We start from the raw sequence: 13614 nt of genomic DNA on the forward strand, positions 1-13614 counted from the left end.
ATAGCATTTGACTCTATTTACAAACAATTTATAAACTAAATGACTGGGAACAATTGGTTGATAAATCAATTAAAATGATCATTAGTTGCAGTTTCACAAGAAAAAGAGAACACAAGTGTCCTGAATGCAACATTTCTTCATTTACTGTGAATATTGCTGTTTTGACTTTAATGATTCCACAATTGTTTATGATCAAGACAAACTGTAAGAAAACATAAATCATCAGGATGTTTGTTCTGTAGTGAGGATGAAATCCACGTTTCTGTCTGGATCACTGACAACTTTAAAGTCAGGACAGGATGAAATGTTTCTGCTTTGGTTCGGTTTCTCAGGACGTGGTCTGGTCTCTCTGCTGGCCCAGGTCCAAGTATCAGGTGACCACAAACAAAAAAAACAGCTTGACCAGAACTCTTAGATGGGGTCTCCGCAGATAAAGATCAACACAAAGGACAGAGGTGAAATGATGACATCACATTACGTAGAGGGCAGCAGTGACATCACCTGTTCAGATTCATCAGATGGTGTAAGATAAAGTGAAGACACCTGAACATATTGTGGTTCTCCAGTCTGCCTCTCTACATCTGATCTAATGATTGATTCTTGAATCAACGTCTGGATTTCATCTGCTTCTCACTTTGAGAAAATCTGGTTGATAACAGGAAATATGTAAAACAACCATCAGCTGGTTACCTTGGTAACATGGATATGGGAGGCCTAATGAATAAACGGGTGCTGGGACAAGCAGTTGAGCAGTAAAACGCCTTCCACACTAAACTGGAATAGTTTGGGTTTTGGACTGTTGGTCACCTTAAATATGTTTCATAGTTACTTTAGACTAAATAGAACTTAATAGAAAGACAAATGCCTGATACTGAATGACACCATCTTATAAACACTGAATGAAAACACTTGTAAACACTGTAATGAAATCTCACCTGTGTGACTTTCAGATGCCGTCTCCTAATTCTGATCCACCAAACCTGAAAAGGTGCCACTGTGAAAATCTGCAGTGTGTCTTTGTTCATCAGCCACAGGGGGGCAGTAATGAGTCAGGTGGCGCTCAGTGCACCCGCCCGTCTCCCAGGGTTAACACATTAAAACACTGAACCATCACTTTGTTGTTTCAGCTGTTTTTTTTATTGTTTACAACAAGGCTACATCACCGATGATGTCATGGTGTCAGTCTCTCCGTCTCATTACCCAGAGTTCCCTCTGTCTCACTTTGTGGAAAAACAACTAAAATTCAACCAAAGTTAAAAAGGTCAAAGGTGACGCCAAATCCTCCAGCATTACGCCTCCTCAGGCAGCCGCTCAGCCAAAAGCATCATGGGAAATGTTTGGCTTTTTTTATGGCACGGACAATAAACATCACGACCAAAGTCCCAAAAATAAATCTTCTCTTAAAAACTGTTGACCAGGCACATCCTCTGATTTATCACTAGTGAAGATCCAATAGGACTGATCTGCATCAGTTCACTTTGTGAACTCCTCCCGGTCTTGACCCCGCCCACCTGACACCTGCTGCAGGTGAGCTCAGGTGAGCTCAGGGGTTGCGGGAGAGGACTCAGTCTGTCCAATCAGTCCTCACTCTGTCAGTCTTTCAGAGTGATTCGTCCCGTTTCACATTCAAAGTCCCTCCATCATCATCTTCATTTTCTCCATCTTCATCCCTTTGGATCCTCGTCTGCAGTCGCAGCTTTTTGCCGTCACCTCTGAATGTTGGTCAACAAAACATTTAACCTGAAGAGGGAAAGTTCAAGTTCAGTATATGATGTTGATTCTCCTGGAAGAATAAAGTTACCTGTGTTGTATGATTATTTACCTGGTGTTGTGTGAAGGTTGCAGCTATCGGAACAGTCTGGTGAACTCTCTGATGGCCCAACACACCTGTTTACACTCCTCAGCACTGAAGAGAAGAAACAACAGTTTGACAACAGGGCTACTGCTAGGCTAGTGGACTGTGAAAGACACGGTTACTATCACAGAGAGTCCGTCATGTGTGTCTTTCATGTGAAGTTTGTATTTCTGCAGGTGTTGCTATTTGATCAGTGTTAGAATTTGGGTTGAATCAGATGTTTGTCACTATAAAACTGTCAGATTAAAACATTCCCCTCCTGTAGTTCAGTGTGTTCAGGTAAACTCAGGTGTCACCTGATTTCAAGTCTGAACCCGCCATAAGAACTCCAGTTTTACTGCATTCCACCTTCACATTGACGAGTCTCAACAGAAAGCTGTCATAAGCCTCAGGCTGCTAAAACGACCAATCAGCACACTTAGAAAACCAAGCAACACGTCCAAAGCTGTTTAAAACGTCCTTCATGCCTCAGTCTCTCCTGACCCTGAATGCCTCACAATCTCCCCACCTGCCCCTGAATGCCTCACAGTCTCTCATGTCCCTGAATGCCTCACAATCTCCCCACATGTCCCTGAATGCCTCACGTCTCTCCATCTGAATAATCCCATGATCTCCTGTCCACTGGATCACCTGCTGGATATTTGATTTGACTCATGTTGGAGATGAAGTCAAATGATTACAGGGTCAGTGAGACGTCAGCTGCTGTTGTTGCTGCAGGTGACTCACCTGGTGACCTGCTTGTGGAAGTCAGTCAGCTGTTTGTGAGTGACGGTCACAGCTCCTCCTGTCGTCTCCTTTGGTAAACCTTTCAGAGCGTTTTCTAACCAGCGACAGAATGTCTGAAATGACACACAGAGGTTACAGCACAGTCAGGAACCGCAGGTACACCTAACTGACACACCTAACTGACACACCTGAGCAGGTGTTGGCGTGTTTACTCACAGGTCTGTCAAACACCATGACCTCCCACAGCACCTCGGCCACGTCAGGCAGCGTGTATGGCGGGAGACAGAAACAACACGAGTGCATGAGCTGAGTGACGAGCTGCTGACCGTGCTGCTCCATGGCCTGACCAATCAGCTGCTTCCTCACCTCAAAGTCCTCCTCGTGCTGCAGTGAGACAGACAGGTGAGAGGAGAGACAGACAAGAGACAGATAGACAGGTGAGAGACAGACATTAAACTGATGTCCCTGATGAACAGACTCTTGAACCCTGGTCTGTTCCTACAGTGTCATATTCAGTCTCTGTCTCTGTCCTGGTGGACTCACATCGTTGGCGACCCCAGTATGGATCAGGTCTCGGACAAACTTCATGACGCTGCAGTTGGCGTCTCGGTGGTCCAATGAGGTGGCGGCGATCGCACACTGGATGATGTGAACGATGATGCTGCTGCTGAGTAAAGTGACAGGACTCCTCTGCACAAACCTGAGAACACATACAGGTAGACACAGGTGAGCCTCAGCAGGTGACCCTCAGCAGGTAAACAGTATCTGTTCAGGTGACTCACCTGGTGGCCAGTCTGAACAGGTCGTCCACGGTGTCGGGATGATTCCTCAAACCGTTTGGTTGCTCCAGCAGCTGGAAAGTTGGCATACACAGAGCCTGGAGGAGGAAGAGGTCATTGTCATCGTCATCATCATCATCATCAACATCATACAGTCAGCCTGAATCACAGCTCAGCCAAAGTCTCTTGTTTGTGAGTGGGAGAGCAGGTGTGAACAGGTGAGTGTAGCTGGAGAACAGGTGTATTATTACCTGTAACATGTCGAGTAGTCCCTGCCTACAGCCCTCCTCCATGCCATACTCATCTACCAGGATGCTGCCCAGGTACAGAAAGCAGGAGTGTGGATACACCTGGTATACACTCACCATCTGATGACAACAAATAGCGAATCAGGAAACACTTGAAAAGGAAAAGGTAATTTAAGTGTTCATTAGGCACAGGTGCAGGTGTGTCAGTCCAGGAGTGTCTCACCTGAGTCACAAGTGGCTGCAGCAGGGAGGCGGAGCCTTTCCCAACACATCGAACAGCGAACCTGAGACAGCGACAGCATCGCTCCACGATCCTGTTATCAGCCTGATGAGTGTTCAGGGTGTCCGAAAGCACCGGCCAGATCTACAGGTGAGTCGCGGGACACAAATATGATCTACAGGTGAGTTATGGTTATTTATTAATAAAATACTTTTTATGTGTAAATATTAAAATGAGCCTTCCAGGTAAACCACATGTGAAACAGGTGAGACCAGGTGTTTTACCTCCTGGATGACTTTCTGACAAGGGTGAGTCTGTCCGTTCTCTACAATGGGGTTTGTGTGTCTGAGGAAAAACAAACAACACCTTTCACCTTCAGTGTTTGTTCATTTGAATCCAGTTTGAAAAATTTGACTACAGGTAAATGAACAGGTGAACTCACCTGAAGATAACAGCCAGTCTGTCAAGCCAGACGGTGGGATCAGCTGATTTACCATTTGTGGATTCTTCTGCCAGAAGCTGAAACAACATCAACATGAAACCTGGTTTTAGTTTCATCGTTTTCTCTTTTGTTGTTAACTAAACATACATCCTGAGTGTGAGTTAAACAACACACGACAACACCTGTCATCCCGTGTTAACAAAACTATAGCTTGACTTTTCCTCAGTATATGCTTTTGATGTTTTTCTGAAGCCTAGAAGGTATTAAAATAAAATACACAAGATTTCGGAGCTTGTATTCCTCTGACCGCTGTGGCCAGAGGAATTATAACATATTTGCATTTTGCAGCTTTTGCCTGTCTATGTTTGTCACTGTTTATTGTTTTCATTTAACATTACATTTTTATATGCAGGTCTGGAGAGAGAGAGCAAGAGGGAGAGAGAGAGAAGTCGCCATGCACCAGATTTAGCATACCAGCAAAAACTGAAAAAAATGGAAAGAAGTGGAGAGAGGAAAAACAAGAAGAATATATGATGAAGAGGCTTTGTTACTTTCTCAGGACCTGAGCGAGGGTGAGTCTGATGCTTTTGTGATGAGGTAAGTCACTGTCAGCTGGCACATCTGTCAGTATGTCCACTCCAAACTTTATTTTGTGAGTACAAACTAGATCTTGATTTTTATAAATAAAAGGCCTATAGGCTATAAACAGTAACATCTAAAATCACACTCATTTTGAACGAATAAAGAATTATAATTCAGCCCAATAAATCTCAACTGTGCTGCCGGCTGCTGTCCGCTCCAGAACATAAGGCACAACATACTGTGAGAGCTTGTAGGCTACATCAGCTCCAGGAGGAATGATTGTTTAAAAAAAAAAAAAAAAAATATGACTGCTGATACTAAACAATAACAAAAAATAACAATCAAATAAACCTCAGAGCGACATGAGAGCGTACACACCTTCTCCAGATGCAGGTGTATGCCATAGGTGCCTCAGGCGGTGCCACACGGTCACTATTAGTCAATCGTTCTCTAACATAATCTACCCCACCCCCACCCCAACACAACATTATATGAGGAAGGAGAAGTAATAACACTTATTTTATCCACTTCAAGAGCTGCTTGTAAACCAAACAATGTAAATATATATGACAGTCTGGGAGACCGTTGTGGCAGCTTTAGGGGGTGCTAGAATGCTGGCGGTCCTAGTGTTAACACAGACACATTAACACATTAAAACAGGTGAACAGGTGACTCACCTTCTTTAGAGCAATGACTTGAACAGCACAGAGATCACTGAGACATTCTGCAATCTTTTCCAGAGGAAGACGAGCCAGGACCAGAGCTGTACCTGCACAGGTTAAGCAAACAGGTGAGAACATAGTAACAAATGTACTGACCTGATGATGTCACTACAGTTGTACTGATTTACCTTTGAGTAGTCCTACGGCGGCCTCTGTGGACAGGGCGAAGGAGTCGAGTGAGCGAGCGATGTCCAGCAGACCCTGGAAGTGTTGAGCCATGTGATCTCTGCAGACTGAGCAGATGTTGTGGATCGCCTTCGCTGCTGCTGAAGCCAGAGGTTTTTCTCTGAGACCCTTCATCAGGTAGTTCAATACGGGGTCTGACAGGAAGTACACAGTTCATCAAAATAAAAGTCAGACAGAGGTTTCTCTCTAACACCCTTCATCAGGTAGTTCAACACGGGGTCTGACAAGAAATAGACAGTAAAACTTAACTTCCATTGGACCTGTACAGTTGTTTGACTTACCTGTCTACCTGAGGTGTATCCTGACTATCTGTTAATATTTTGTTGATTAAATCTTAGAGGAAAAAAGCGGCAGATTTTCGTCTTTCTCATTAGATCAGACCATCTAACAGTTATTTTTCAGACGTAGCTTCCTACCGAGGAATCTTGGGTTTCTGTCGACAACCTCACTCATCTCTCCGACCAGCTCGATGCTTGTATATCGAACCGCCATGTGGACACTTTCAGGGAGTAACACCACCTGCTGCAACACCTCCGACAGTGTTGGGTTGTTCTCTCTGGATTAAACACAGTCAGAGGAGAATCAGTTTAAACAACAACATGTTAGTCTGACAATAACTGGTGTCTTTAAATCTGAAAGTGTTAAACAGTCCAGGTTCTGTTTCCTGTTGTTCCCTCAGATACTCACGGATCAACACTTTTTGCAATCGCAGCCATGATAAAGAGAACGGCCTCCGTCACCTCCCAGGGAGGGTTCCCCTCTTTTAACGTGGAATATAACTGAGAACAAAAAGAGATGTGTAAGAACAACCAGAACATCTTTCAACATAGAAACAGAGAATGGAATTTAACGTGGAAACAGAGAACGTCTATAACGTAAAAACAGAGAACGTCTATAATGTAATATAACTGAGATCAGAGGACGTCTTTAACTTTGAAACAGAGAACATCTATAACATGTAGTATAAGTGAGAACAGAGGACATCTTTCAACATAGAAACATGAGATCATCTTTAACGTGGAACAGAGTAAAAATTGTCCATCGTCATATTTAAACAGAACACGCCTTTGGGAGAATTGTAGGTTGAAGTTACCTGAGAGAAACACTCCATGGATCCAACAAGAAAAATGACATCTTTAACGAGGTCAGACACCCTCATCCTGAACTCTCCGAAGTCATCGGTATCCTCTGGGATTCCCTCCTGTCGGGTCAAAAGGTCAGGCCTTTGGTTTACATGTAACCCTAACTCTTTCACAAATACAACCATATTATTAAACAAACATATTAAAAGGTCAGGTTCAGGACTTAATAAGTTAGAGGTGGTTCTGTGTAAACCTGATCAGGGTTCTTACGTGGTCTGGATCGAGCTGACAGTGTCGAGCCAAACAGTGCAGAAGTCTCTGGATGTACGGTCTGAAGATTGTGTGCAACGCTGCATCGTTGATTTTATACAGATGTTCTCCAAGACGGTACCAGAAGTTAAAGGAAATCTCCACCACCTGGATCACAGAGACCAGAACAGGGACCAGGTTCACACTTTAAACAAACTAAGAAAGCATGTTGTGGGGTACTGTCATTGGTGTTGTGGTCATCTTCGTACCTCATACTGTGGGTGTCCTGCACAGATCAGCAGCAGCTCCAGTGTCCTCAGGTCTCCCATACCCTGACCTGGACTCCTGACTGTCGTCTCTAAAAATGTCTCACAGAGTTCGGTGAAGATCCTGCAGTAGTTGAGCACTCTAAGAACAGACATCAGACAGAAATGTGACTGATCACACTGACAGTCCTGAACAACACAATCAGAACCAGTTTCCTGCGTGTCCTCACTTGTCGAGGTCTTCTCGGGCCACAGCCATGTGATAGGCCGTCTCCAGCGTTAGGACGCCCTGGAAGAGCTGTAGAGCCAACGCCATGTTGGTCTCCACGTTTTCTATGGCGTAGAGGGCCGAGCAGACGCAGTCCGACGCCGCCTCATGGAGGTTGGTGGACGTTTCATCCCTCTGCTGCGGAGACATCAGGAAACATCAGCAGCTCATTCAACACAAACACACACCAGGTCTGTTTTTACTCCAGTGTTTTACACGATGAAGTAGACATCCTTTAGAAACAGTGACTCTCACCAGGACTTGGAAGAGGACCATGAGCAGCTGGTTACTGGCCATGAAGTTACTGTCCAGGACTCCCAGGTTGAACCAGCTACCCAGACAGCGAAACACTTTGATGAGCATCTTCTCATCATTACCCGTCTTCTCCACACACGTCGTCTGAAATCCAAAAGAAACACAAAAATCTTGATGACACGTTGTTTGTCATCATGCCATCATATCGTCTCTGAAGGTTATAGGTCTGAATGAATGAGTGAGTTTATTAGTAAAACATACTGATGTAAATCCAACATGTCAGACTTTGTCATACGGCCTGAACCACACACCCAGGATATCTTTTCACGAACAACCGCAGCCACACAACAGAGGTCATCAACTCAGTGACTCAACCAAAAAGGTTTCACATTAAACGGGCGGAGTGTGCAGCATGTGACCAAACGCCCAACATGGATAAGTGCACAGACAGCGACATATTTTACAAACTAAGTGAAAATATAACATTAGACAAATGTTTAGAATTTAACACATGATCCAGTCTGAAGGTGTGTTAACAGACTTACAATATTACTGCTCATCATTAGGGCTCAAGCAGATCTGACTATCATTACATTTAAGTATTAAATTAATTATTAAATTCATTTAAAAAACAGTGTTGTATTTTAACAGACTGAACAGTGATGACTGTAGCTGCTAATGATGCGAGCCCTCGGCTTACATTATGAGCTGTCGCTCCATTAGCTTTAACATGCTAACATTAGTGTTAGCTTAAACAAGCTAATTATACCTTCTGTGAACGTTGTGTGTGGAGCGCTGATACAACAGATGTTACAGTTCACACACAGTAACATTTCATGAACATGTTGACGTCAGACTAGAACAGTTGTAGTGTTGTTATACGGCTCTCTTCAGTCCTGGAAGAATCACACCTCCAGTAGCTACAGCATCTACGGCTCCTTCAGCAACATCAATGGTTTCCTCAGCATCTACAACATCTAGCCCTAACCCTTTGACCAAAATCTTATCAGTTCATTTTTGGGTCCGAGTGAATGTTTGTGCTGAAGAAATTCCCTCAGAGTGTTACTGAGATATCATGAGAATGCAAATGAGCCACAACTCTGTTACCAAGCAGCGGGACCTCAGTGAAATTGTCATGTGAATAAAGCTGAATACTAAATATGAAACAGAGAGTGAAACAGACCAGCAGAGTGACCACGGTACTGGAGTAATAAGCCAGATCCTCGATGATCTCTGTCCTCCGATTGGCTCCGATTCGTAGAGATCTGCTATGAACTTCCTCAGGCAGCACAGTGAGGATCTCTACCAGGAAGGGCATCGAGCTGATGTCATTATTGTACCTGAGAGGAGGGGGAGACGCGGACAGGTGAATCAGAATATCAGAGGATATATCTGCAGGTGTGACTGTGAAATGTCCTGCAGGTGGTAAACACACCTGTCTGCAGTGTTAACGCCTGTTTTAATTCTGCCTGCAGTGAAATTATAACTAATATTTCATATTTGAATTTTCTGTCTGCAGTCAGCACTGTGAGTGTTTCTTATACACTGATTTATTTAATCATGTTGATTTTCTATTTTATACAAGAGAGATCCCGAGTGATGCTGTGAATTCTTACTTTTCTATGAGTGTGTGAACACATCCTTTCCATGAGGCCATCTGAAGAGCGAGATCTGCAATTGCTAAAGCCAGCTGACAGAAATGAGAGAGATAGGTTAATGACGATGCAGATAAATTCAGGATGTCACTATGACTCTTTAATCAATAATAATAATCAATAAGATCAATAACAAACACACTCATCAGTTTTTTACCAAATTTAGGTTTTTACTGATCGAGTCAGAACAGAGTCAGAGAAAGAGGTTGGTTAGTTAATGTTGTTTTAACATCAGGAAGTTGCTGATGATGAAACAGTCACAGAGACACAGATACTTTTTACTGGAACCAACCATGCGTCAGGTAATTTTTACATAACGGTAAGGTAACGTTAACATGACGGTTAGGTAATGTGTATCCAGTGAATCTGGTTCTGTTTGAGGTTCCTCTTCAGTCTGAGACCACAGAGATTCACAAGGTTCTCCACAGTTCTGCTTAGAACCAGGTCCCAGGTGGTTCAAAGGGTTTATCATCGACTCTGATAAAAGTACAGGTTCTCAGCAGGTGATCAGTTTTACCTGTGTGACGATAATGGGGGACAGGTCTTTGAGGTTCTGGATGTGGGTCAGCAGAGAGTCTCGCAGTGCATTGTGGGTCTCAGGTGGAAGCTCGTAGAAGGAGGTCTGGATCTTCATCTTCATGGTCTGAGCAGCAAAATAACACGACTCCACGTCCTGTTTGAGCTGCAGCAGCTGGTCTGAGATCTCCCACGCATACATCTGAGGGACAGGACAGGAAGTGATGTCATTACACCTGTGTACACCGGAGCAGCTGGTCAGAGATGGTCACTTTGAGAAGCTGCACCGACTGTAGTTTACTGTGCGACATCACTGAGATAAGTATCATCTGAGGTGTGAGACATTAAAACACTAAATGACCCTGATCCAGACTCTGTGTATCCCAGTGTTTCAAAAGGAGACCAGGTCTTAACATCATAATGACCAGCTCAGACCTAGACCCCCCATCACATCACAAAGGACAGGTCAGACTTGGACCTGAACCCGAGTCTTAGTTTGAATCTGAAGGACCCGACACATTCCTGCACAGTTGAGATCTGGACTACAATGATCACAATTTAAGCTGACAGAGATCAGGTCTGTGGTCGATAAGTCTTTTTTCTTCTGAAGGTTCAGACTGAGTGAAATGAGCTGAAGTATCTGAGCGGCAGCCGTGATAAAAGCTGAAGAGAGGAGCTTCAATGCTTCCTAACCTATCTCCTTTAGAATAGGACACATTGGAGCTTCCTTTACCAAAGGAAAGGAGAAATACTGTCCCACAATTCCTTGCTGCAGCACTATTTAAAGCGCCGCACCATTGTAGTTTCACCACAGCAGAGCCACATAAATGTAGAATCAACAGAGCAGTTGTTTTATGTTTGTGACACGACCCAGAACTGATGGAAATCCAAAATACTAGTCTATACATAAATGTTGTTTCACTAAATCCCTTCACAGTGTGTGAATACCTAAAAATTTATTTTCTCGTCTAACCAATTGTATAGAAATGTCAGGACACTTATGTCTGAATATAATTTATTCTGATCTCTTGCTCAGTTCCTTATCTTTGTTTAGTTATTAGTTTAATGGCTCAACTTTCTCTATTTGTATATTCCTTTCATGTTTTCTTATTTCAATATTTCAATCCTATTTGTTTTGTAATTAGGAAAAAACGATTTATCGTCCAAGTGTTATTAATAAAGTTAGTTAAAAAAAAAAAAAAAGCTTAGTGTAAGTGCAGTCTGATTCTCTCCGCACCGCGATTGTCTTTTTCTAAGTCCTTATGAATTCTCCTTCACATCTTTCCTCATGATGTTTTCCATCGAGCCCAGGTCTCTGATGATGAAAGACGTCAATTTTTGTGATCTGGTCTGATCTGTGGTCTGATATGATCTCTGGTCTGGTCTACATGAATGAGTTGAGACCAGCCTCCAGTGAGCCGGTTCAGTAACTGACTTGTCTACTTACTAACTAACTAACTAACAGAACACTGATGTGTTTCTATAGAGATAAAACTTTTACAGGTAACTCATGTCCTGTTGGCAGTCACCTGTGCGATGACTGTCACCTGTGCAGGTTCACCAAAGTCCATAAGACAGTTAACAGACAGAAGTAGATTCTTGATGTCAACAGTCTATATGTCAGTCATGATGCTGGAAAACATTCAGATCACAATGTTTTTTAATGATCTGTCTGTCAGAGTCAGGACCAGGACCAGACTGCTGGTTCAGGTCCTGTTGATAATAAATTGGACTACAACAGTGAATATAAAGTGAACCTTCACTCAACAGAAACACAGTATGAAACAGGAATAAAGTACCGCAGTGTGAAGACATCACCTTCGATTTCTACATCCTCTGATCTAAAACCTGATCCTGGTCTGAGTGTTAGCCACGCCCTGTGATAGACACACTAACGTCAGCGTCACTATAACATTTAGACCTGCATGACTATACTTTATTCTTCATGACCCGACATAGTGTGAAACTCTGAATCACTGTCTCTTTAATCTCACAGTATCTGACTGGAACCGAGGGTTTAATCATCCGTGTTTCAAAGTGTTGAATTTTGAATGGAGTTCGGCGGAGGCCCGCCCTGCCCGTTAAGCACAGATAAACAGGAACCAGTGGTCACCGATTTCAACTAGAATGACTAGTTACATGAAGTAAGCGACTAAACTTTGCCGTAACAGTGATATTAGCCATGCTAACATGCTAACAGAGTTAGCACTGTGCAGCAGCCAGGGCCTGCTGAACCCCTCTGAGACTTAAACACAGACTCTCAGTCTGAAACGGAAGCATTTAATTCTTCGGACAGAACAACAATCTGTGATTAACACTACAGTGACTACGTTGAACTTATTACCTGACAGCAGACAGCCAATGAAGCTACCACACAGCTAACAGCTTGTGTTTTCATCCATTCATTTAGCTAGCTTAGCTTAGCTGTGATGCTAACGGGATCCTGCGGCTCCTCTGAGACTGCGCACTTCAGTTCACCTGGTCTTTTTAAAGCAGGTAAACAGTTAAGACCCGGTCCAGGCAGGCAACACTAAAACCCCCTCAGACGCCTCAGTCCTCCACCCCGCTGCTCCGGTTCCCCGGCCTCTCCCATTTTCTTACCGATCTCTGGAGCTCTCCAAGCCACACCGAGGCTCGCTCCTTCCCGGCCGGGTCCGGGTCGTGGTACAGGGCTTGGACCGCCTGGTAGACCAGGGCCAGGCTCGGTTTGCCCCCCTCCATAACTCGGGTCAGAAGCAGGGATCTGGTAAGGCAGAATTTTATCCAACACGACGGATCCGAAAGAGTCCTAAACGGTCTGAGCGCCGACCGCCATCTCGCACAAGCTTCCCGCGTGCAACCTCGACCCTGTCCCGACTGGAAACACAGGCAAGACGATCAGTTCCGCTCTGTCATGCCAAGAGGACTTCATTCAGAACTCCAATCAAAATATGTTAAATTTAACACGGCTGTGGAAAAAACACTGAACTACATTCAGTTCAAATGAAAATGTTATATGACCATGTTAAAGGACAAATACAACAAGGTCGATTTCAAAGAATCTTTAAGTTTATCTTACTCTTATGGGCATATATACAGAAATCCATTAAAAAGGAACTCATTTTGTAAACAGTAATAAATAAAGCAAACCTCATTTAAACCTCACACTCTATATCTGCTCAGACTCTGCCATCCTTTTTACTGCTGCACAAGTTGTGCAGTGTTTTGGATCTGAGCTGCTGTATTATGTCAACACTGTAATTAATCATATTATAGTTTTATATTAGCAGAAGGCAATTGAGACAAAACTGAAGAATGTTTATCATTTAATTTATAAAGTGATAATTCTAAAACACACAATCGATTTAAGGAAACATGAAACGATAAAATTATGTATTTTTTTCCTTCCTGTGACACTTTGCAACATTTTATCAGGTCAGTCCAATAAAACAAAAACAGACACCTTCCACAGTGAAGTTATGACCTGTGATGAGTCACCAATAATCAAGAGTTTTAAATGTCAGAAGACAAACATGTTAAAAAAAACTGTACATTAATTATCTATAAATGAAAAAGTGACTATT

General features: G+C 43.3%; 1 protein-coding gene across 1 annotated transcript; it reads right to left on the bottom strand.

Moving 5' to 3' along the window:
• Window positions 1-1114: 1114 nt before the first annotated feature.
• tnpo3 (transportin 3) lies at window positions 1115-12913 on the bottom strand. The gene is made up of 23 exons (XM_056367563.1): window positions 12653-12913; window positions 10053-10253; window positions 9497-9570; window positions 9064-9220; window positions 7881-8024; window positions 7588-7763; window positions 7361-7499; window positions 7113-7259; window positions 6854-6961; window positions 6448-6539; window positions 6177-6316; window positions 5703-5894; window positions 5530-5621; window positions 4271-4347; window positions 4113-4173; window positions 3832-3972; window positions 3612-3728; window positions 3364-3458; window positions 3125-3281; window positions 2798-2965; window positions 2582-2694; window positions 1823-1906; window positions 1115-1740 (listed from the first exon to the last, which is right to left on the bottom strand). Exons 1-22 carry the CDS (start codon window positions 12770-12772, stop codon window positions 1846-1848), a joined length of 2772 nt encoding a protein of 923 aa, XP_056223538.1. The 5' UTR covers window positions 12773-12913; the 3' UTR covers window positions 1115-1740; window positions 1823-1845.
• Between the last annotated feature and the right edge of the window lie 701 nt (window positions 12914-13614).

Source organism: Seriola aureovittata, chromosome 22, assembly GCF_021018895.1.
Source record: "Seriola aureovittata isolate HTS-2021-v1 ecotype China chromosome 22, ASM2101889v1, whole genome shotgun sequence".
In the NCBI taxonomy this organism is placed as follows: Eukaryota; Metazoa; Chordata; class Actinopteri; order Carangiformes; family Carangidae; genus Seriola; species Seriola aureovittata.